This window comes from Equus przewalskii, chromosome 16 (genome assembly GCF_037783145.1).
Source record: "Equus przewalskii isolate Varuska chromosome 16, EquPr2, whole genome shotgun sequence".
Taxonomy (NCBI): domain Eukaryota; kingdom Metazoa; phylum Chordata; class Mammalia; order Perissodactyla; family Equidae; genus Equus; species Equus przewalskii.
Genome location: NC_091846.1, coordinates 25,578,678 through 25,604,644, shown reverse-complemented (window position 1 = coordinate 25,604,644; position 25,967 = coordinate 25,578,678). Strand labels below are relative to the sequence as shown.

The following is a 25,967-nucleotide window of genomic DNA, read 5'->3' as shown; positions in this document are numbered from 1 at the left end:
TTAAAAATCAGTTATGTATTTATTTGCATAGATTCAAAGGAAATATTTGAAAATCCAACATAATATCCCATGAGGCTTACAATTTAATTACTAATCCAGTTTTTAAAAAAAGCCTTTCCTCCAATAACTTGAGGACGGCACTAATTCACACGCTTAGTTATGAGTGCTGAAACATCAGACCCCTATACATCCTTAGTTTTCGCAGAATTAGTATTAAGTCCAAAAAAGTCTTTTTTGATGATGTATCGAACACACTGCAAAATCACATTCCTTTCATGTCGAATGTCCGGAGCTAAAAGCTAAAAACAATAAATAACAAGATTAGTTAGTAAATAAAGTAAATCCAAGAAATGCAATCTAAAATATTATGTGTGCTTTCGCCATATAAAGAACACAGAATAATAGAGATGTGTATTATATTTACTAATTATTTTGCTAAAAAACAATGTAAGAACATTTTCTTTTAATTTATATCAGGACTATCTAGCTTTTTGAATAGCACAAATGTTCACATTTGGGCTCCTCTCTAGGAGTATCTAAGAAGGGACAGGAAAAATAGGTTCAAAGTCTGTAATTCTTTAACCTAAAAATCATATAAAGGAGGATCCTCCCAAACTCAAATCTATAAACAGTGTAGAATCTGTTAAGTAGATATAGTAAATATAGTAATAATGAAACAAGCAGTAAAAAGTCCCAACATTCCTGGACTTTCATAATGTCCCATTTTTGTGCTTATAGTAATTAAAAGAAAGCTTAAAATCCCTGGTATTTAGAATAAGTACATAACCAAGGAATCATATGTGATTCAGCAAAAAAGGATAAAGCGACCACTCAATTTATTTTCTGATGTCATTAATGTAGTTCAGAAACATCACACAGGAACTTTCAGTAGAAAGATGATTTAATTTACACTTATAAGGTAAACATTTTAAAAACGTAAATATTTAAAAACAGCACAGAAAACAGAGCATAGCATTACAAAATAGAGATTATATTTCAGATCAATTTTAATAGGAAGCGACTGTATCTACATGTGACACCTCACAGAGTACAGCCACAGAACACTTTAGCTACAGCATAAGCACTTATCTGACAAGGCAAAAAGAGACTTTTCACAGAATGTCAACAGTTTTACAACTCCACTAAAAAATCTGGAGTATTTCTATCACTCTTAGACATGAAAGTCTTGGATCTTTGAACAGCTTCATGTCCATTACTTAGAATCAAAAGATGTATTGCTTGCTCTTTATAATGTGAAGAAAGATAATAGATTTTTGAGCACATCACACTGAGAATAAAGCCAATAATACACAAAATAAACAGATAAAAACCTTCTTCTCCCTTCAGTTTGGCATTGTATTTAACTGTGCTTTCAATGAAAACTTTAAAAATGTCAGTACACCTCAACACATATTTCCTTACCAATCAGTTAAACTTAGATTCTTTTACTTTAAGGAGTTTTGAAAATTGTAATTGTACCACATTTACTGAACATCAGTAAAATGCCAAATGCAGCTTCAGAATTAGGATACACAGATGAGTCTTTAAGGAACATATGTATGTCTCTCATAACCTTAACAAACAGGAAGGTACACAAGCACAAACCCAGTGGCTCTATCTTCATGACATAAGGTGAGAATGTAAAGAAAAATCATTTACCATTTCCAGGAGATAAGGATGGTGTGTTCTTGGTTCAAATAATGTGTGATAGTTGTGATAATCTTTTTTCCTCTTAGGGTTTGTCTTTTTAAAACTTTTCTTTTGGCTTTCATACTTGGCTTCTGAGAAGTTTCTAACAGTCGCTTTAACATCTTGACTTGGTCTCTCAGGAGTTTTGCTGTGAAGAACCTGGTCGTCTGCCAGAATGTCTGCTTCAGTCTTGATGGGAGTTTCTAAATGTGAGGAAAAACAAATACAAAAAGAAAAAGCAAACACACAGGTAAAACTTCCAAAAATTAACCAAAAAGCCATAATGACCATCCCCCTTCCAGCCATAATACTGGCTATTTATTAATTAAAACCAGACATTTACAATGTATTACACTATTTTTCAAATTGGGAGCTATAATTGCCAAGAATTGAGAAGATTACCACAAAGAACTACAGAGTGATCCCTATGAAGAAAATAATACCAAATGGAAACCTGGATCTACACAAAGGAATGCAGAGTGCTGGAAACAGTCAATATGCGGATAAATACAAAAGTCATTTTTTTCTCATTTGAAAAATTTTTTAAAGATAAATGACTATTTAAAGCAAAAACAATAACAATGTATGTGGGGTTTATAACATCTGTAGAAATAAAATATATACTTACAATACCACAAAAGAAGGGAAGAGGGAAAATATAAATATATTGCCATAAAATTCTTAAATTATATGTGAAGTGGTATAGTATCATTTGAAAGTATACTGCGATAGGTTAAAGTTGCATTCTATAACCTCTAGATTAACTCCCACAAAAATAAAAGAGGTATAATTAATAAACCAATATTAGTACTGCCCTAAAAATACAGGATTAATCCAAAGGCAGGAAAAGAAGGAAAACAGAACAAAAAAACAGATGAGACCAAAAGAAACAAACCATATCAATAATTATAATATATGTAAACAGTTTAAAACCTCACCTGAAAGGCTGGGTGGTCAGACTGAGGCGGAAAAAAAGAAACAAGATCAACTACTTAATGTCTACAAGAAATCAATTTAAATTGCAGGCAGTCCTTGCTTTACACACTTTGAGCTGCGATTAAATCTCAGTTACCAAGGAACAGAGCAAAGCGAGGACCGCCTGTGTAGTCAGGTTAAAAGTAAAAGATGGAACAAGATACCACACATACAGCAACCATAAGAAAGCTGGAATGACTATAACAATATCAGATAAAGGAGACCTCAGAACAGTGATTATCACCAGGGATAAAGAGGGACAGTTCATAATGCTAACGAAGTTAATCCATCAAGAAGACAAAATAGTAACACCTAATATCAGAGTTTCAATATACATGCACCAAAAGCTCACAGAGCTTAAAGAAGAAATAGACAAATCCAATATAAACATTGGAGACTTAAACACTCTGCTCTTAGTAAGTGAAGAATAATTAAACAGAAAATGAGCAAGGATATGTAAGACCTGAGTACCTCTAACAATCAACTCAAATGACAAAGAACACTTGACTCAATACACACTCTTGTCAAGTTCACATGAACACTCATCTTGTGTGTTGGGCTATAAAACAAGTCTCAATAAATTGAAAAAAGTGAAAGCATACAGACTAGGTTCTGTGACCATAATAGAACTAAAATAAAATCAATGACAGAAAACTATCTAGAAAGTCTCCAAATATATGAAAACTAAACATATACACCTAAATAACTCATGAGTTAAAGAACACATTACAAGAGAAATTAGAAAATATTTTGAAATAAATACAAATGAAAACATAATGTGTCAAATTTGTGGGATCCAACTAAAGCAATGTATGAAGGCAAATTTATAGCTTTGAATGCTAATATTAGAAATGAAGCAAAGTCTAAAATCAATGATCTAAGCTTCCACTATAATGACATAGAGAAGAGGGAAGAAATAACAGAGAAGGAAAATCAATGAATTGTAAACAAACAACAGAGAAAAGTCAACAAAGCCAGAAGTTGGTTCCTTGAAAAGATTAGTAAAATTAATAAACACCTAACAAGACTGATCAAGAAAAAAGGGAAAAAAACACCATTTAACAACATGAGGACTCAAAGAGGAGACATCACTATAGATCCTATAGATATCACAAGAAAATATTATGAATAAGTTTAAGCCAATAAATTCTAAGACTTAGATGGAACAGACAAATTCTTTTAAAAAGCACAAATTACCCAAACAGACTCAAGAAAAAATAAAAACTCTGAACAGTCCTATACCTATTAAGGAAATTTAATTCGTAATTTAAAATCTTCCCCAAAAGAAAATGCTAGGTATAGAGGGCTTCTCTACTGAATTCTACAAACAAGAAAAAATGGTAGTAATCCTACACAAACCCTTAAAAAAGGAAGAGGAGAAAATATATCCCAAATCATACCAAATCCAGACAAAGCCATTACAGGAAAAGTAAAACACAGACGAACATCCCTCATGAACATGATGCAAAAATCCTCAATAAAACATTAGCAAATCAAATCCAGCAATGTATTAAAAAGGTAATACATCATGACCAAATAGATTTTATCCCAGGAATACAAGATTGGTTTGACATTTGAATATTAATCAGTGTATTTCACCATATTGATAAAGAAGAAAAACCATATGATCAATTGAAAATTCACAAGTTTTAGGACAGGAATCCCCTCCTCTCACTCCTCAAATGGTTATTCTACATTTTCAATTACCATGACTTATAGGCTGATATGATATAAAGAGTTCTATTCTAAAAGTTGGGGGACTAGGTTCAATTGCCTGGACAAGAGTGAGGGAGCCTAATCATATCCCTCAAAGCCCTCAACACTCAAGTGTTACATAGGACTGAATTAATTGGAAATTAAATTGAAAGGAAGTATAGATCTTCCCTCACTTACAATGGCGTTACATCCCAATAAGCCCATTGTAAGTTGAAAATACCCTAAGTTGAAAGTACATTTAATACACCCAACCTACTGAACATGATAGCTTAGTCCAGCCTACATTAAACCTATTCAGAACAGTTACATTAGCCTACATTTGGGCAAAATCATCTAATACAAAGTCTATTTTATAATAAAGTGTTGAATATCTCATGTAATTACTGAATACTGTACTGAAAGTGAGAAACAGAATGGTTGTATGGGGACAGAATGGGTGTAAGTCTATTGGTTGTGCACCCTCGTGATGGCATGGCTGACTGGGAGCTGCAGCTTGCTGCCACTGCCCAGCCATCATGAGAGGGTATCATACCACACACTGCTGGTCTGGAAAAAGATCAAAATTCAAAGTATGGTTTCTATTAAATGCATATCACTTTCATACCATCATAAAGTGGAAAAATCTTAAGTCCAACCATTATAAGTTGGGGACCATCTATATAGGGTAAGTGTTAGAAGCACAGACTCTGGTCCCCAACTGTTAGGTTCAATTCCAGTTCCATCACTTACTAACTGCATCTTTGTGGCAAGCTACTTATCTCTGCCTAAATTTCCTCATAAATAATGGCACCTAGTCCATGAGGTTATTGCAATAATTAAATGAGTAAAGCACACAAAACAGGGCCTGACAGAGTAAGCACTATATAAGAATTTGCTATCATGACAGTGGCTTTGATGTGCCTTCAAAGCAATGGGGAAAAGAGAAAAAGAAGAGAAATATAACCATAAAAGAATGGAGCTAAGAATTCACAAAGTGGTTTGTAGAGTTCAAAACTATGGCAATAATAATCAAAGACAAAAGGAAACCAAGGCACTACTTTCTATTATTCCTTCCCCCTTCAAGCACTGATCTCCCAATCTAGGAATACAAGTCAAATGAATCAGCCCTTATACATATAGTCAATTTTCTGCCAAGGAATGAGGAACTGGGACCATTTGGTTCACAGCATTTACCAGCTGAGATCATATTTTAATGTAATATTTATAAATCCAAATAAATTTAAAATATAGCCATTGAGTTTTTTCACACTTAAATCATTCTTTTTGGTTTGTGGTCTTTTGAATGCATTTTCAATTTGGAGGTCGCCCACTGATAGCCAAACCAGTTTTAAGAAACAATTTTGGGGAGTGGTAAAGCTGTGCTTTACTTCTAATATGGCAAAACAAAAGCAAAAACAAACAACTAGGGGCTGGCCCCACGGCCAAGTGGTTAAGTTCATGCACTATGCTGCTGGGGCCCAGGGTTTTGCCAGTTCAGATCCTGGGCATGGCTCTAGCACCTCCCATCAAGCCATGCTGAGGCAGTGTCCCACATAGCACAACCAGAAGGACCTACAACTAGAATATACAACTATGTACTGGGGGGTTTTGGGGAGAAGGGGGAAAAAAAGGAAGATTTGCAACAGATGTTAGCTCAGGTGCCAATCTTTAAAAAGAGAAAAAAACCCAACTAACTTGCAAAACCCAGGAGACATCAAACTAATCCATTTGGAAGTACTACTCATCGAAACTTTCTTTCCTATGTATATTTTAATGCTTCCGACAGCCCCAGAACCAGGCATAGCCTCTTCTTTTGCTTCAGTCTTTCCTGAAGGACCCGTTCCTAGTTTAAAACTCTTTCTGGAAAAGCACTACTCATGTTTAAGATCCTCTATACACTTTTATCTTAATTCCTAAGTTGAGACAGATCTTCAACTATGAAGACACAATTGTTAAAATCTGTGAGGAAGAATCAGACTGCTCCCCTCCATTCTGAATCCACTTAAATAAGCAGCTTCTAGATGCTATTTCATGCTTCAGAGAAGGTTCACTTTATTTCCTTGGTTTATTTATTCCAAAGTCTCTATGCGTCAACATCCTATCCTAAAGCCCAGAATTACCACTGTAAGCTAGAAATTTGGTAGTGACCTAGATGGCTTAATAAAGCCGAATTCAAAGTACATAAAATGATTCTTAAGGCTTAGAAGTGTGAAGCAAGGGCTGTTTCCTTAAGGCAGAGCATTTTAGACAATTAGTCAAAATCTATTCATACAAAATCAAATACATCTTTTAATAGCTAATATCCTCTGCTATCTGTAAGAAAAGGCTATGCATCACTGTGCAGGAAGAAGTAAACGCCACACAGAGAAAGACTATAATAGAAGGCAATATAGTTGGCTTCTTTGAACTTTTAGGTCCCTAAACCTAGGCTTTACATGAGCTATGCCACATACTGGCTTCGCAAACTTATCCTCTCTAAGCTTAAGGTTCTATAAAATGAAGGAGTGGGACCTCCAAGATCCCTTCTGGATTCCTTTTTCCCTTGTAATTTAAAAATGTGGCAGCCTCAAAACAAAGACGTGAGAATAAAAGTATTAAATGTTTTATCTTAAAAGAGAGAGAAGCAAGCATCAGTACAGCTTGTTTTTATGGGATTCATGTAATCTGGTAAAATAGCTTTCTTTGCTATCACCTGTCATAAATACAACTGATAAGCAGGAAATGTAATATGTGTTTAAATAATAACTCCATCTTCAAATCAGTATACTGGAAACAAGAGTAAAGAAATAAATATTGTTTTTCTTAAAATTAAAAAACTAAGAAGAGGCAGCCATCTGTTAAGGAACACTCTGATAAAGCCAAAGTAGTTTATATTTCAAAATTCAAGTAGCTTTTAACCACCTACCACAGTAAAACACAGCCCACTAAAAGAGAAAAAAAATTCCATGTTACAGATAGATCTAAAAATTATCCATCATATTAAAGCCCAACTCTTCCTTCTTCAACATCTTCCAACTATACAAACATTATCTATAGCCTAGTCAACATTAAAAGTGCTGCCATCTTCATCCAATTACATTCAAATCTTCTCTTCATTCTACATATTCACTTCAGTACAGCTCCTACTGTGATTACACATATTGTCCTGAGATACATACACATGAATTCTCTCATGGTTCGTAAAGCCTAAATAAAACTGCCATGCAGAACCAGGTTTCAACAGTAGGACACAGGCTCATTCACTAAACATATGCTGGATTATTGATATGAACCTTGGGTTAAGAACTGCCACACCACCACAGATGAACGGCCTATTCACAGCTCTTTTAGGTAGCCCTAGAAGAGACGCTAGAGGTTCAGCTGGTTTACCGTCATCTTTAAAGGTATCCTGAACACTGCTGACTTCCCAGAAAGATTCTTGAAAGGATTTTTCTTCCAACCTTTAAAATACACAAGCTAACGCAACCACAAATATAGGGTTACCATGTTCTCCAAATGAGATCATTTACGTAAATGTACTCTATAAAGAGCAACGCCCTATACACATGTAAGGAATTCCATCATCCTCTTTGTCATAAATGACCTCTCTTCACCTACCAAAGGTGCTAAACATGTTAACACAATGGTTCTTGAGAGCAGAGAGAAGAAATTAACTTTCTTTGCTATATCTTTTAGAATTTTCTTCTCTTCCATTAGTGGATAGTACCTCTTCCCCTTCTTATTCTTTCATTGTATTATTTTTGCCTTTTTCTCCCAGAGTAAACACATTTCCCTATTTCTCCAGCATTCCTTTATCCCATGTTAACTTTACTTCTGAATCAAACAGCAAAGCGATTTGAAGATCAGATAGAGAATGTGCATGACACACCTTGTCCTCAGATACACACACATACAAGGATGCTACTGATACACAGTAAACAGCAAAGGCAAAAAGCAACAAAACAAAACAGACCTAACTGTAACAACTCAGGCCACGACTTACCTTCTGGCTCACTCTCTGACCCTGAGAGATTGCCATAGCTGCTCATTAGTGAGCACAGGGCTGGTGTCACTTCCTTGGGTATGATAGTACTTTGTGGTTTCTCCTCTTTATCAGACTCTGAAATAGAAAGGGAAAGAACTAACAGTAAAACAGTATACCAAAAACATCTACCACCATAAAAAAGAAAGCTGATAGTCCCCCACTCCCTCATGTGTTAATGAAAACAAAGTAATTTCTGATCATTTGCTTAATCTTCCCAAAAAACAAAATCCAGAAGACCTGAAAAATTTCCCCTTGGTTTAAATCTTCATGTTCAGAGAAGCTATTTGCCCCAAAGAGAAAACACAAGGGCAGATGGAAGCTATACACAGCTCAGTTACTCACCATGCTTCACAGGTCATGGAATTTGGGCATTCTCTAAATTAATTATACAGTCTTTGCTATTAATTTATTTTATTTAGGCTATTAATTAATTTTATTAAGGTAGTAAGAAGGCCAGAAATTTATTTAACTGTACTAGGTTAGGATCACTAACTCTGAAAATTAGATTTAGGAATAAATATAACAATATCCACCTTTTTGTTTTTTTAAGACAGGTTTTGAGGGCACAAATAATATTTAAACCATTCTCTGGATAAAGGCTTAGTCAAAGAGCCATGATGAAATTAATCCACCCAAAGTTTTTATTATTTAGAACTTCTAAGAATTTAAGTAAACAAGCCAAGCATGAGAGTTCAGCAAGTACTGCAGAGCCTGCCAAAGGTAAAGTATTTGATCAGAGTCCAGAGAACCTAGTTGTAGCCCCAGGACACCACCTATTACACTTATTTTTGGCAGCTCTAAAAATGTATTAAGTCTATTCTAAACAACCAATAAAAATAAAGCCTGACTGAAGAATGAAGACAATAAGTAACTTGTCCATGTAATGAACCAACTCAACTCACAACCAATATGAAATGTTTCAAGATAGCATTTCAAGCTCACTGAGTCAGCCTGGAGCAAACTAAAACATGCCAGTAGGAAACGGGAGTCCACTGTTAGGTGAACATGGATCCACTGCCTTCTAGGGGATGAAGTTAAATCCTCTCTCCTACACCCATCCACACTACCCAGCACCACACCCCCCAAAAACTGCTCCTTGTCAGTGTTAGGCTAACTTATGACCTTTTCTCCTGAGTTAATACAGGGAAAGGAAAGTATGCAGTCTTATATATATAAATTACTAGTGGATTAAAAAAAATCTACATTACCATGGAGACTGTTTATCTCATTGTTTGAATAATGATAGGCCAAACTGTAGTATTTCCTTCCATGACACAAAGAGAGATGGCAAAAACTACAATACAGTTGAGTATAATGCTCTTTTTTTTTTTTTGAGGAAGATTAGCCCTGAACTAACTACTGCCAATCATCCTCATTTTGCTGAGGAAGCCTGGCCCTGAGCTAACATCCATGCCCATCTTGCTCTACTTTATATGTGGGACGCCTGCCACAGCATGGCGTGCCAAGTGGTGCCATGTCCGTGCCGGGGATCTGAACCAGTGAACCCTGGGCCGCTGAAGTGGAACATGTGCACTTAACCACTGCGCCACCAGGCTGGCCCCTATAACGCTCTTTAAAAGCATGAACTCATTTAATCTTTATGAGATATCACTTTCACTATTAATTACAGGTGATGAAACCAAAATTCAGAGACTCTGAGTAACTTTTCCTTCAGGTAACAAAACTATACAACAGTTACGTCAAATTTAAATCCTGGCTATCTGACCCCAAATCTCAATTCTTTTTTTTTTTTCTTGATGAAGAAGACTGTCCCTGAGCTAACATCTGTGCCAATCTTCTTCTACTTTATATGTGGGACGCCACCACAGCATGGCTTGATGAACGGTGTGTGGGTCCATGCCCAGGATCCGAACCCACAAACCCCAGGCCACTGAAGCAGAGGACATGAACCCAACCACTACGCCACCAGGCTGACCCCCAAATCCCAGTTCCTAACTAGTGGATTGGAATATCTCCTACAGATGTATACAGTCCTCTTCTTAAAAGGAAGCCATCCTACCAAAATGTCTCTACAGTCAATAATAGGGCTAATAAATGCCTTCTTCCAGCTATAGCTCCACTTCTCTGTTCCTTTTTACAGCAAAACTCTAAACAACTATTTATACAATTCAGCAGGGAAGTCACCTGGGCATGAAATTTCCTCCAGCTGTCTGACCCACTCCAGAATCTACTCCAAACTGTCTTTCAGGCCCACCACACCAGCGAAACGTTTCCTTCCAAGTTCACCTGATTCTTCTACTGCCAACCTAGAGGTCATCTCTTGGCTCTCATCTTATTTAACTTAATGACAACATTTGACAGTAATCATATTTTAGTTTTAAAAACATTTGCTTCACTTGGCTTCCAGAACCTCTTCTCTTGGCTCTCCTTTCCCAGTCTCCCTGGTGAACTCTCCTCACTAACTTACTTCTAAAATTCTTGAGTGCCCCTGGTGTCAATCCTCAGCAACATTTTTCTCTCTGTTCCTCCTCCTCCTCTTATGATCTCATTTTATCTCCAATCTTAAAATACTATCTAGACAGTGGTGAATCACAAATTTTATACCTCCAGCCACCAATTTTCCCCTAAACTCCACAATAATCTAACTGCCCATTCAACATCTCTACTTTGATGTTAAACAGGCATCTCAAAGGTTAACACGGTCAAAAACAAGCACTTGATTCCTACTCCAAACATGCCCTCCAGTAGTCTCCATCTCAATCAACCCTTCCTTCCTAACCCAATAGATTGGGTACCATATCCAATCTATCAACAAATACTGCCAGCTCTATTTTGGAAATATATTCAGAATCATATGCCTTCTCATTATTTCCACTACTACAACCCTAGTCCAAGTCCACATTTCTTGCCTGGACAATTCTAACAGCCTCCTAAAAGATATCCCTGATAGGACCTTGCCCACGGATCCCTACAGTCTATTCTCTACCTAACCACAAAAACAAGATCATATCACCTCTCTGCTCAACCTCAGAGTAAAGTCCCAAGTCCTTTCCTGGCCTACAAGGCCCTACTTGATGTGGTCCTTCACTTTTCTCTTAACTAAAATACTACCACTTTCTTCCCAGCTTACTCCACTCCAATCTTGTTGCTCCCTGAACACACGAAGCATACTCTCACCATTAGGTGTTTGCACCTGTTACTTTCTCTGCTTGGAAAGCTAGCCCCTCAGGTATCAGCTCCTAACTTCATTCAGATTTCTTAATGTCACCTTACCAGAGATGCCTTCACTGATTACATAAAATAGCACACCCCTTTCTCCAGTCACCATTCTCTACCCTTTACTTAGCTTTACTCAACTTCATGATGCTTCTGTCAACCCATATTTATTTACTGTACCTCCCCTAACCAGAACATGAGCTACATGAGAGAAGGGGTTTGGCTTTGTTCAGCACTGTATCCTCAGAGTCTGGAACAGCACATAAGTGCTCAACAAATATTTGAAGAACAAACTGTCGCATGAATGAGTAAAGATAAGTTCAAAAAGGCTAACTGGTATAGAATGACAGAGGTAAGAAGAGGTGGAGCCACGATAGAAACCTAGTTCTGTTTGCATTCAAAGCTCATTCTTTTTCCTTTTTAATAACATGATTCCATTTTTATTTTAAAAACATAGACAGGAGCATAAGAAAAATATTGGAAGGATATACAACAAAATGTGAGCAGTGGCTATCTCTGTAAGTTAAGAAAGTAGGCTATTTTATGCTTTTCAGTTTTTTTCTCACATTTTCTGTATTACTTTTGTAAACAGAAAATAATAGAAAAAGAAAAATATAGAGAAATAAACCCTGGAGGAAAGTGTTTCCTCATAATTCAATTCAAGAAGTGGAGGGCAAGACTTTAATTGGCCTACATATCACCCCTTTTCCTACCTCCCTTTTTTTAAACTTTATATTTTGAAACCATTTTAGATTTACACAAGTGTTGCAAAGATAGTACAGAGAATTTCCACATGCCCTTCACCTAGCTTCCCCTAATGTTAACATCTTACATAACCACGGTATATTTATCACAGTTAACAAATTAACACTGGTATACTATTACTACCTAAACTACAGACTGTATTGCAATTTCGTCAGTTTTTCCACTAATGTCCTTTTTCTGTTCTAGGATCCAACCCACCATATCACACTGCATTCAGTCGTCATGCCTCTTTATCTGTGTCTTCTCCAAATCTGTGACAATTTCTCAGTATTTCCTTGTCTTTCATGAACTTGACACTTTTGAAGACTACTGGTCAGTTATAGTAGAATATTCCTCAGCTTGGGTCTGTCTGATGTTTTCTGAGGATTAGACTGAGGCATGGATTTTAGGTAGTGCCTTTTCTCACATCATATCAGGGGGTCCATGATTTCAACATGACGTTACTGGGATGTTGATCTTGATCACTTGGTAGTCTGCCTGGTTTCTCCACTATAAAGTTACTGACTTTCTCTTTCATTATTCTCTTTCTTGAAATGAGCTGCTAAGTCCAGCATACATTCAAGGGGAGGGGAATTAAGTGCCACTTCTTGGAGTATGGAATATCAAAAAATTTTGGACATATGTTAAAACCACCACAGTAATTAATACTCAGGGGGAGATGTGTTTGAGACTATATAAATACTCTGTTTTATACCTCAAAGATTTTGCCACTAATTTTACCATTCACCAGTGGATCTTGCCTGAAACAATTATTACTGTGTTCTAATGGTAACTTTCTGTTTCCCTCATTTCTTCTACATTTATTAATTGGAATTCTTCTGTAATAAAGATTTGTCACTCCTCCCTCATCTTTATTTATATCAGTACAAACTCATGGATACTTATTTTATTCTTTGGGTTATAATCTACTACTATTTACTTTGTGGCTCAAATTGTCCCAACTTTGGCCATTGGGACCACTTTCCAGTTGGTCCCTATATCCTGACACGCCCACGTCCTGACGTTTTTTGAGCACTTCCTTACTTTCTGGCACTGTATGAGATGCTCTAGGCTCACCCTGTATTTTCCCTGTCCCAGCCCTATAATCAACCTCTCCAAGGCCCTGATTCCTTTCATTGGAGAATGGTAAAACCACAATCTGGGTGCTTGGTGTACTCATTACCAGGAGTGTCACAAAGCTCACTACACTTGACTGCCCCCCCAAGGGTTAAGAGTTAGGAGTTTCACAACTCTTCCCCTACTTCCTTCCCCCTCAGTCTCACTTCAGGGGTCCACCACATGTAATAACACTGTGAAAAGGGGTATGATCCTTTCAGCACTACCAAAACATCTTCTACTGTGGCTTTTCATCTAAAAAAAACATTCTTCAGATCCACCTAGCAGTTCTATGTACCACAGGCATTTTTAGCAGCTATCCTGGAAACACTATGCTGAAGGCACTGTACTGGCTGACAAACAATACTCAAGAAACTTCACCCACTTTTAAAAAAAACAGCCAGACATCTCTCTAAACTAAAAGTACCAGTATAAAAATGGTAGCAATGAAGATGATAAAATCAAATTTTCAAATGATTAAAAACATCAGCTTGAATAATTTCTCTTACTATTAAAATATTAGTGGGTGACACTGTTCTTTGGGTAAATCTCACCTCTCTCTCTCATTCACACATATCATGTTCCCATTGACCAAAACAAAAATACAATAATCTAAAAATTATCATTAGACTATGAGTTTCTTGAAGGCAAAGAGAGACTTCTCTGAATTATGGTGCTAGGCAAGCAAAATGTAGGACCTCAGTAAATCCCTATTGAAATGAAAACAGCAAAAAAATTTGCCCTTTGAATGTCTTGCCCAACTCTAAACATTAGTTTTAAAAACTTCCCACCTGGCTTCTTTCTACAACTTATTTCTTTACTTGCCTCTTCCTTTTCCCTCCCCCTACTATTTCCTATTGCCTTTATGGATCAAAGCACAATTATATGCTCTTGCACTAAGAAGATTTATGAATTAAGTCTCCCAAAGAAAACACTATATATTGAAAAAGTCACCCCCAAAAACGGGAACTTTGCTTTACGGTTTCCAACGTTCAAAGACAGGTATTTAACAATGGGCTTTCATGACAGCCGATGCACTGGACCAGCTTATTTTCTTACTTTAACATCTACCTTTTAAATAATGGAAGCCCAGCTAGCTTGTGTCAGTGCATAGTTAGACCGATGTCCCAGTGCTCTATGACAATATCTATATTCATATTGTGACTAATGGCTAACAAGTTGGCTCCTTTTGTCTTATGGATGCGGAGGCAGCACAGTCAGTGATGCTCACAGTCAGTGATGCTCGCAGCCAGTGATGCTCGGTGATACATTACTGACCAGCTTCTTTCTTTCTAGCTCAGACAACACATATTAAATCCACAGGCCAGGAAAGCCATAAAACATGTTCTATATATATTTAAACAACAGCAACAAAATAATTATAGTCCTAACTAATAAGATACCAAAAAAAAAAAAAAAAAGATTTAAAAAAAACCCAAAAACACCTTGAGGAGACTAGTTAGCAGAATATACAAGGAAATAAAAAACATAGCACCATTAAGAAAATCTAGTGACAACAGACCATACTCAAAACTTATCAGCTGGGAGACTCCAAACGACAGGCTTTCCCTTTTAAAAAATGTCAATCCCCAGTTTAAAGCATCTGCATAATTAATGAGAGTTCACATACTACCAACTATCACAAAGGAAGCTGGGTTCAGGCAATGATTTTCTAAGGATGACAAGAGGTTTATAAAGATCCTTGAGAACTGTTATCTTGTCCAAAATGTGAATGCTGATGTCTGGATACGGTTCTGAGCAGAAAAAAGGCAAAAAAATTAAGGAATTGGGAGATCTCCATTTTTAAAGTAAGCTTAGTGGTGAAAAGCATTAACAGCCACGTGAGAGCACGAACAGGGCCGCATTATCAGAGTGCTGCTCTGCCACCAACAACTTGAATAATAAGAACAACAACTAGATCTAAGGTTGGTTGGCTTGGCCCCAGGTGAAGGAAGCTGCCTCCAAACAAATGTCAGACTGAGCTGCTGGAGAGCAGAGATGCGGAGAATATTTAAGGCATGTGAAAAGTTGGTTTTCTGTAGCTATACCCAGAGTGAAAAATTGAAGAACCAACTAGTCTAAACATTGATTTGGAAAATGTAAAAGTCTAGAAAGAAATCCCAGGTAAAAGAAAACATGAGTTTAAATGGAATCTTTCTTGCAAAATTAAGGTACCATAATTTGATCGTTAGTATTGTGATTTCCTTGAAGAAGAATATTATAAATTTATAGCTTACTTGTAAGATATTTACATTCAAGACTTACGTTCTCATCTCTGACCCTCAATACAGGTACGTTCCCTTTTTGATCCTCGGTACATGTAAGGGTTTCAACATTTAAGCCAAAACAAAATTACTTGAGATCTCTCATTCAACTGCTCCTAGGAACCTGACTGAACGCTTCCTACCATGAGGGTGAAGTTATTTACTCCTATTTCTCATGTCTAAAGTGTCTCTTGAAGACCTAAATACAGGCTTAACTAGAAGCAAGATATATAACCATCTTTTCACTGGTATTTCACCAGATTAACACACATTGCAATATTTCTTTAAAAATGAGAAAACACAACCACCCATCTACCAAAGCTAACAAAACAAAAACAACAAAGACTATTCAATGTTACGGAGTCCCTCAATTATTCATTTAGAGAATTGCATAAAGTGAAGAATTACATAATTTTCAAATCAGTAACTTACTGATTATAATGGTAGTCTTCTATTAGTGTTTCAAGTATATTAATGACATGAAAGTTTATATTTGGGTACAGATGGTATTTTATCATCAAGGTCACACACTGCAAATCTGAAGAAGTATGTGGGCTCTCTCTAACATTTTTTGAAGGGAAAGAATCAGTGCCCAAGAGTAAACTCAGCGTTGGCCCAAAATGTCATCTGCCTTTTCTGTGCTATCAGCAAGAATAAGAAGATGCCTTTTCTAAACTCTCTCCCACATCTCAACTATCCTAGGTTCATACAATATTTTTTTAGACAAATTTGGACTTCACATTTAGAGGAAGTATAGTGTACTAGTGGAGCCAGACTCCTAAGTGCAAACTCTAGCTCTACCACTAACTAGCAGCATGACTAAGACCAATTACTTACTCTGTGTTCCTCAGTTCTAAAATGGAAGTAGCAAGAGTACATACATAAAAGGTTTGTCATGCAGAAAAGAGTTAACATATATAAAGCATTTAGAGCAGAATAAGTACCTTATTCAATAACTGTTAGTTGGTGTTAAAATAATTTATTATTATTCCTACTAAATTTTACCTTATTCTTAGCCCAACAGTCCCTTATGTCAAGACCCTTTTCCATCCTAATTCAATCAATGAATCAGCTGTCTTCCCATTACTCGCCATCTATAAGTTCAATAATTTGCCATGTGATTATCATAGAAGACATTGTCTTCCAAGCTGAACAGAGCCTGCTGGCAAAACCTACAATGTAACATCAGTCCACTCACTAATAACATTCGTGTGAAGATCCTCAGTATAGGTAATGCCATTAGGTAAAGCCTCACAATGTTATTGGAAGAAAAGCTGGTAGAAATATTCACAGGGGCCGGCCCCGTGGCCAAGTGGTGAATTAATATTTTACCCAAAGAGAGTATGTTCACACTCAGCAGCATAATTAATACTGGCTTCTGTTGGAATTAACTATTTTATAGGGGGGAAAGAAATTCACATAACTGAGCAAATTTTTTTTTTTTTTAAAGATTGGCACCTGAGCTAACATCTGCTGCCAACCTTCTTTTTTTCTTCTTCTTCTTATCCCCAAAGCCCCCCAGTACATAGTTGTATATTCTGGTTGCAGGCTCTTCTGGTTGTGTTAAGTGGGACGCTGACTCAGCGTGAACTAATGAGCAGTGTCATGTCCACGCCCAGGATCCAAACCAATGAACCCTGGGCTGCCGAAGTGGAGCGTGCAAACCCAACCACTCGGCCACGGGGCCAGCCCTGAAAGTGAACAAATATGAATCTACAGCAGCAATACATTCAGAACAGTCTTAAGGAAATTTCCAAGATTACATCATACTATGGAAATTATCCGATAAATATAATCTTTTTCCATATCCTGCCTGCCTCATGCACCCACCCCCAAGATTCAAGAAAGATGCCCTCAAATGCGGTTTTTCATAAGACACTCCAATTACCAATAAAAACAGAAGCAGCATTCTACTTTTTTACACATTTGCCATTAAACGCTCCACAAACAATGCTGTGAAGAATCAATTTCAGCAGCATCCATACACTTATAAACACGCTGTCCCTGTTTAGCTTACCAGAATCCGTGTTTACCAAAACACCCAGAGGGTCTGCACTGGCCTCAGGAGGACCTTCAGGCTTCGAATCACACAAGCCATTGCCTGATGCGGGATCTGCTCTCCGGCCAGCGCGGCCATTTTTCCATTTGTGATGTCTGCCAGGACTTTTGATCTTTGCCATCTGCGAATGTCTGGACATCCCTTTCATCTTACTGGAGTAAGAAAAACGCAATTCTTAATATAAAACGCACTGACCTTTCAAGAAAAATTTGAAAAAGACTACTGAATGCAAAAGAAACCTAGCTGTCAAATCAATCACTTGTAGCCTAGTACATTAAAGAGACCAGAATAAAACAAATTCAATGGCTTCCAAAGACAGAGAACTCTATTGCAGAACTTTAAAAGAACAACACACCACAATATACCATACTTTATCAAGTCCCAGATGCACATTTCCTCCCATATTTTAAGCCCTCTGAAATTGGGTTCTGTTGCACACAATCAACAGCAGGTGAATTTCACCGGCAGCTTTCTTTCATTCCTATTGCGCATAAAATAAAAGTGTTTCTTAAACTTTACAAAGTGTGTTAACTCTTGTCTTCTTATTTTTAAGTAACTTTATAGTTTCTGAAGCATTTACAAATATACTAACTTGTATGATCTTCAAGTCAACTCTTTGAAATAGAGCAGACAGTTACTATTCTCTTCACTTTACAGGGGGCAACTTAAGGATCATAGACTGAGCACAATTTCACAGCTAGCTCAAATCAAGTGCCCCTCCACCACTACAGTTACTCCTCTTAAAAGGAAACGAATATCTATGTGAGAATATTCTAATGTAAACTATGTGCAGAAAAAAAAAGATTCATTACATACATTCTCAATGGACAATAATACAAAGTATCCTTTGGTGTGGGTGAGTTTTCACAAAGATACATATGTTTTACCTAAGCTGTCATTTACCAAGCAAAATTCATTTTTTTCATTAATAACAGAGGCTATAGTTATGAGTAGAGAAATTAGAAATCTAGGTTCAAATCCCAATTTTGCCACTTACTAGCTGTGTCTCTTGGACAATATTAATATCCCTGAGTCTGTTTACTTCCTCATCTGTAGAAAGGGAATCAATAGAGACATCCAGAGAATTAATATAAAGTTTCTTTGCATCGAGAACAAGGTAACACATTGAGCCCTTAATAAATGTTAGTTGTTCTCATAACTTTTTCTAAATTATTTGTGAAACCAACATATTCAGTTAACATCTCTGCAATCCAGAGGTTCTTAATCCTTTTAGGGTCACCACAATTCTTATAGAGTCTCAGTCCAAAAAACCATATATATACTCCAAATTTTGCAGAAAGCCATGGATCAATTTACAATGTGCAGCCACAGATGTCAGACTAACACCTCAACAGCATCATCACAGGTAAAATAAATACAGTTTCTGCCACTGGCCCACTGTTCCCATGAGGATAATGAAGAGATGCCACTTTCCTTAGGCTGCCACTTACAGATGCCTTCCCTGGATCCTGCTCATATAGCACATGACCACAGCTGGCTTTTGAATGATCATCTTTAAGGTATTCGTTAATAAGTAATAAGTTAGAATGAGCCCTAACTGATGAGATCAGCAAGACTTCATTGAAAAAGTGGTATATCTGGTATTTGCACTCCACCCCACCTTTGAAGGAGTAGTTCTGTTAAATCATTGCTTGACAATCATTTAAAAGGAAAAGTTTATTTAATCAACACTTAAAAATAATTATACAAAGTATAATGTAACTAAAAATGTAGATGCATGTGAAATGGAGAGAAAAGGAATAATTATAACTAAAAAGCTAATAGAAGGGAAAATAGAATACTAAAAGATTATTCAATTAATCCAAAAGAAGGCAAGAAAGGAAACAAAGAACCAATAGGAAAAATAAAAAAAAACAAATAGGACAATGGTAGACTGAAACCCAACTATATCAGTAATTACATTAAATGTAAATGAACCAAATCCTAGTTAAAAGATAAAGATTTTCAGCCTAGATAATAAAAAAATAAGACCAAATTATATATCCTCTAAGAGTACACTTTTCCTTCCCCACTGCATCATACTGCCACCTTTGTCATAAACCAGGTGATTATCAGTGGATCTGTTTGTGGACTCTGTTCTGTTCTATTTATCTATCCTTGATGAACATCACGCTAACTTGATCCCTCTAACTTTCATATAACTTTTAAAGCTTATCTGTACTGCCTCCCTCTGCTAACCTGAAAAAAAAAACAAAAAACAAAAACAGAACTTGCTGGGATTTTGATTGGGATTAATTTGGGGAGAAGTGACACCCTCATATCAAGTCTTCCAGGCCGTGAGCATCACATATCCCTCCATGTATTCAGGTTATTTTTCTGTGCAATATTTTGTAGTTTTCAGCACAGATGTTTTGCAAATCTTTACGAAAATGTATTCCTAGGTATTTGTTCGATGCTACTGTAAACAGTATCTTAAAATTTCACTTCCTAATTGTTGCCAGTATGCAGAAATACAATTTATTTTTAAAACATTGATCTTATATGTATTTAGCACCCTTGCTAAATTCACTTACTAATTCTAACTGTAGATCTTTTCGGATTTTTTACATACACAAAAATCTGACAGTTTTACTTCTTCCTTTTCAAATTTTATATGTTTTACTTTTTCTTGCTTTATTACATTGTCTAGGACCTCCAATATAATGCTGAATAAAGTGGCATTAGTGGACATTCTAGTCTTGTTCTCAATCTCAGGGGGAAAATCACCAGTATTTCACTATTAAGTATGATTTGGCTGTAGGTTGTTAGTAGATATCGTTTATTAGATTAACAACATTATCTTTTATTACTGGTTTGTTGAGTTTATTTTTTCATGAATAGGTGTTGAATTTTATCAAAGAAATTCTCCTTATTTATTAGGGTAATTGTATCATTTTACTCCTCCATTCTGTTAATGTGGTGAATAATATTTGATTTGCAAATACCAAGATAACCTTGCTTCTAAAATAAACCCCATTTGGTAATGACGTATATCCTTTTTTCATACTGCCAGACTGACTTACTAACATTTTGTGTAGGATTTTTGTGTCTCTGCTCAACAGATATTCACTTGTGATTTTCCTTTATTTGTAATGTCAGGTTTTGGTAGCAAGATTAAACTGGCAGGGCCGGCCCAGATCTCAGGCACAGACCTAGCACCACTTGTCAAGCCATGCAGTGGCAGTGTCCCATATAAAATGGAGGAAGACTGGTACAGATGTTAGCTCAGCGACAATCTTCCTCAAGCAAAAAGAGGAGGATGAGCAACAGACGTTAGCTCAGGGCCAATCTTCCTCACAAAAAATAAAAATAAAAAGATTATACTGGCCACTTAAAACAAGTTGGAAAGTGTTCCCTCATTTTCTATTTGCTGGAAGAGTTTTTGTAAGATTGGTATTTGTTCTATAAATGTTTGGAAGAATTTAATAATAAAGCCATCTGGACATGGAAGTTTTTATAAGGTTTTTAATTATAGATTCAGTTTTCCCAATAGATATAGAACTAGCCTGATTTTTTATTTCTTGAGTTGGTTTTAGTAATTTATATTTTAAAGGTGTTGCTTAATTTCTAAGCAATTGGGATTTTTCTAGTTATCTTTTTGTTATTGATTTCTAGTTTAATTTCACTCTGGTCAAAGTTAAGTTGTTTTATATTGTTTCAATCCTTTAAAATTTGTTGATATTTATTATATGATCTTTTTGGTAAAATGTGTATTCTTTGTATAAACAAAAAGTTGTTGGGTACAGAATTATTCTAGATTAGGTTGGTTGTATTCAAATCTTCTGTAATCTTATAGATTATTTTCTAATAATTAAAGACAGAAGTGTGTTAAACGTCTTCATTTCTGTAAATTTATCTAGTTTTCCTTTGAGGCAGTCAACAATTTTTGCTTTATATATTTTAAAGTTATGTTATCAGCTGCATAAAGATTTAGGATTGTTATGTCTTCCTGTTGCATTGACCCTTTTAACATGATAAAATGACCCTATTTGTTTCTAGTAATACTTCTCGATTTGACATCTATTTTGTCTAATATTAACATTACTACATCAGATTACTTTTGGTTGGTGTTTGCATAGTATAACAACTGGTGCTGGATCAACCATAATTCATACAGTTTGGGGGGAAGGATCTCAATCCCTATATTTTATATAAAAATTAATTCTAAACATAATGTGAATGGTAAAGCAATAAGTCTTCTAGAAGAAAACACAGAAGAATAGCTTCATGACCTTGGGGTAGGCAAAGATTTCTTCAGAACACAAATGGCACTGCTCATTAATCGGACTTCATGAAAATTAAGAACTTTTATTATCAAAATGATTTATTATCATTAGGGACTTCTGTTTCCAGGTAAAATAAAGTAACTGGGACTGAATTTATCCTCCTACCCGAAACCATCAAAAAAAACTAGGCAAAAAGCAGAAACAACAGGTTTTAAGACACTGGACATCAAGTAACAAGACGAGTGATCTCTGAAAAACGGGAAATAAATGAGTGGTGAGCGCTATAACTGCCCTAGCTTACTGCCTGAAAGCTTTCAGATTGCAGTGCAGCAAGGAAGAAGAGAGTCTGGCAGACTTCCTGAACTGAGGAAACAGCTGAGACTCCAGAGAAACCAAGATATCTAGAGTTTGCAGGAAAGAGTACCAGAGAAGAAAAAGCTCCACAAAGAGAACTCTGGAGATTTGCAGAGGACTGTCCCAGAGTATCTGGCAGAGGACTCATCAGCACATATATGTATGATGAAATTACCAAAAGGCCTGGAAAGAACCACCCAAAAAGAAGAGGCACCAGGGCCTAATCTTCATACAGAGTCACAAATACTGCCTGTATGAAAAAAAAGGACCCTATTAAGAAAGTAGAAAGGCCAAGTCACAAATTGTGAAACTATATCTGCAATACACATACTCTACTCAAAAAAGGATTTGTATCTAATAACTCCCTACAAATCAAAAAAAGCAACCCAGTTAAAAACTGGTCAAAGATTTGAACCGGCACTTCACAAGAGAGAATCAAAATGGCCAATAAGCATATAAAAAGATATCTAACATCATTAATAATGAGGGAAATGGTATGATATGAGGAAAAGGTGTAATGATACCAAGAATTGACCAGGATACAGGGCAATTAGATGCAGAATTAGTAGGACTGTAAAGTGATACAACCATTTTGGAAAACTATTTGGCTGTATCTATTAAAATTAAAGATAAACATATAGATCCCTATGACTGTGTGTGTGTGTGTGTACACATACATATATAAAACAAATGAAAATTAGTACTTGTGTCCTCAAAAGAAATGTAAAAGAATGTTCATAGCAGCTTTATTCATAATAGCCCAAAATGGAAACAACCCAAATGTCCAATAGTAGAATGGATATATATTCTCACAATTGAGGGTTATATAGCAATAAGAATGAACAATTTATGGCTACACACAACAATGTGGATGAATCTCACAAAATAATTTTGGACCACAGAAATCAGACACCAAAGAATACAGACTATGTGATTCTACTTATACAAGGTTCCAAGAACAGGCAAAATAAATCTATGATGATCAGAAAAGAGGTTACCTTTGTGGAGAGGCACTGAACTAGCCAGGGCTTAGGAGAGCTTTGTGAGGTGAAGATGTTCTGTATATTATTAACCTGTGTGGAGGTTACATGGGTGTGTATAGGTATGTGTATGTGTATAAATTCATCAAGTTATACATTTAAGATTTGTATATTTTATTTATATTAAAAATATACCTCAACAAAAAATAAAACGAAAAAACTTCTATGAAAGTGAGGGGTTGGGGAGAATAGTGTCATACATTGCTGGTGGGAGGAGTAAACTAAGACAGCTTCTGTGATATGTATTTGGCAGTTAGCTATCAATATTAGAAATATGCATGTATCTTTTGACTCAGCAAATCCATTTCTAGGAATCCATCCTCAGAAATACCTGCACATGTATAAAATATATGTACAAGGAAATAATGGGCAACTTTTTATTAGTAAAAGACTGGTAAGAACTTAAATGTCTGTCAATAAGAAATTGATTAAAAAAAAAAAAAGACCACGTGGGATATCCTTAAGCTTCCTACACATCTTTAAAGAATGAGGAGGTTTCTTACATATTAATATGGGACAATCTCCAAGCATATGATTTGGCTAAAAAAGTAAGGTGTAGAATAGTGTCAAAAAAGGAAAAAATATAAAGTAGAGGAAAACTGGAACAGATGTTAGCTCAGGGCTAATCTTCCTCAAGCAAAAAAAAGAGGAGGATTAGCAATGGATGTTGGCTCAGGGCAAATCTTCCTCAACAAAAAAAAAAAAGGAAAGGGAAAAAAGGAGGGGTCTGGCCCCATGCCCTAAGGGTTAAGTCCAACCCACTCAGCTTCAGCAGCCAGGGTTCAGTTCCTGGGTGTAGACCTAGACCACTCATTAGCAGCCATGCTACGGCAGTGACCCACATATAAAATAGAGGAAGACTAGTATAGATGCTGGCTCAGGGCAAATCTTCCTCAGCAAGTAAAAAAAAAGTAAAAAAAAGTCTATTATCTATGTGCTGTATACAAATGAAGTATCTCTGGAAGGATAAAATGGATTGTCTCTGGGAAGGAGAATTGTTTAGCTAGGAGACAAAGACAGAAAAGACCTGTTAACTATAAATCTTTTTGAAAACCGTATGAATATAGGGCTTTCTTACCTTAAAATAGAATTTAAAAATTTTTTTAAGTAAAAAAGGTTACAAAAGCAAAATTTTCAGAATTAGGAGTATAGAGATTTTAAAATTATGGTGTACGCTCTTTTTTTATTATTTATAAGGATACTTGTTTAAAATAGGCATTGAGAATGCAAGCCATTTTAAGGAACTTACCCATACTGTGTCGTTGTCAATACTTCTCCTCTCTTTTCTTTTTCAAGTTTTAACTTTTTCTTCCTTTCAATATTGGCCAGAGTTGGGTAGTTTCTAGAAAACAACAAAAGTCAATTATAAAAGGGCTTTTAGAGTAACTTTAATCACACAATCAAGCAACTGCTGCATTTAGCCATTTTTGTTTAACGACTAATACAGTAAATCACTATAAACCTTTAATTCCTTCCAGAATTTTTTTCAGTGAGAAAAAGTAAACTATAACAATGCTACTCAAAGTGTAGAGCAGCTACCAGTCCACAAATTTTGTTACCGGTCTGTGATTTACTAAGGAGCTTACACTAGAATTTAAATCAAATATATCAAACAATGTGCTCAAACTGATCTAATTCATTTATTTGGCCTATATCCATAAATACCATAGGAAAAAACTAAGTCTATGCAATTACTTATGCAAATACATACTAGGTACATCCAAAGTTACCAAGATGAAGGAGACAGCTCTCAAAAAAGGTATAGTCTACCAGGAAGGATGAGAAAAGCACAAAAATAGCTATAACAAAGGACAAAATACAGTAAGTACCCCCAAGAATATAAAGATTGGAGGGTGAAAGGGAAAGATCCTATCTAGCTGGAAAAATCCAGAAAGAAAGGAAGATGAAAGAAGTTGGTCTTAAATGGTATTAAGACAGATATCATGCGGAAAAACTTGCAAGTGTTCTAAGCAGAGCAAACAATGCAAATGAACTAGGGCCCCAGACAGTGCGAGCGATATCCAGGGAACAAGTGGTTCATTTTGTATGAAACAGAGTTAAAAGCAATCAGAGCAGAAAGGGATGCTGAGGTCAAAATGTGTCTTGAACGCCAGACTAGAAAGTTTATATTTAATTCAGTGGCGATGGGGAGCCACTGAAAGCTATGAACAAGGCAGTGATTAAGATTAAATCCGACAGCAGTGTGCAAGATGAACTGCTCTGTCAAAGCTTTCTTTGTTCCTTGGCACAGCTGTGTGGAGAGATGCAGGCACCAAACTCTGATGGTGAGGGGAACAGATCCTAGGAGTACAAAAGTCATAGAAAGAGAGAACACAGACAGTTTTCTACCACTCAGCCTGGCTGCCCATCAGAGTAAGTTTTGAGAAACATTAAGAAATCATGTTCTGCCATTGTTTCTAGGACACTGTTTCCGCCCTCTTTTTTTTTTTTTTTAACATCTGCCTCACTGGACTTTAATAGCACAGACAATATGAAGCCTATGGGTTGGCCACACTGGAAGATAAGAATGGAAATGACATTGAGTAAGTGGTGAAGTAATCAGAAAAAAAGGCAATGAATTTCAATGAGATGATGCAAAGCAAT

At 36.1% G+C, this 25,967-nt stretch overlaps 1 protein-coding gene across 1 annotated transcript in view; it reads right to left on the bottom strand.

Moving 5' to 3' along the window:
- NUFIP1 (nuclear FMR1 interacting protein 1) overlaps positions 1-25,967 on the bottom strand; it is a 41,030-nt gene continuing 15,063 nt past the window's right edge. The window contains exons 6-10 of the mRNA XM_008537798.2: positions 24,613-24,705; positions 17,702-17,895; positions 8,342-8,458; positions 1,660-1,892; positions 1-299 (exon numbers count right to left, since the gene is read on the bottom strand). Coding sequence (XP_008536020.1) covers positions 183-299; positions 1,660-1,892; positions 8,342-8,458; positions 17,702-17,895; positions 24,613-24,705 — 754 coding nt within the window. The 3' untranslated portion in view covers positions 1-182. The remainder of the gene's footprint in view (positions 300-1,659; positions 1,893-8,341; positions 8,459-17,701; positions 17,896-24,612; positions 24,706-25,967) is intronic.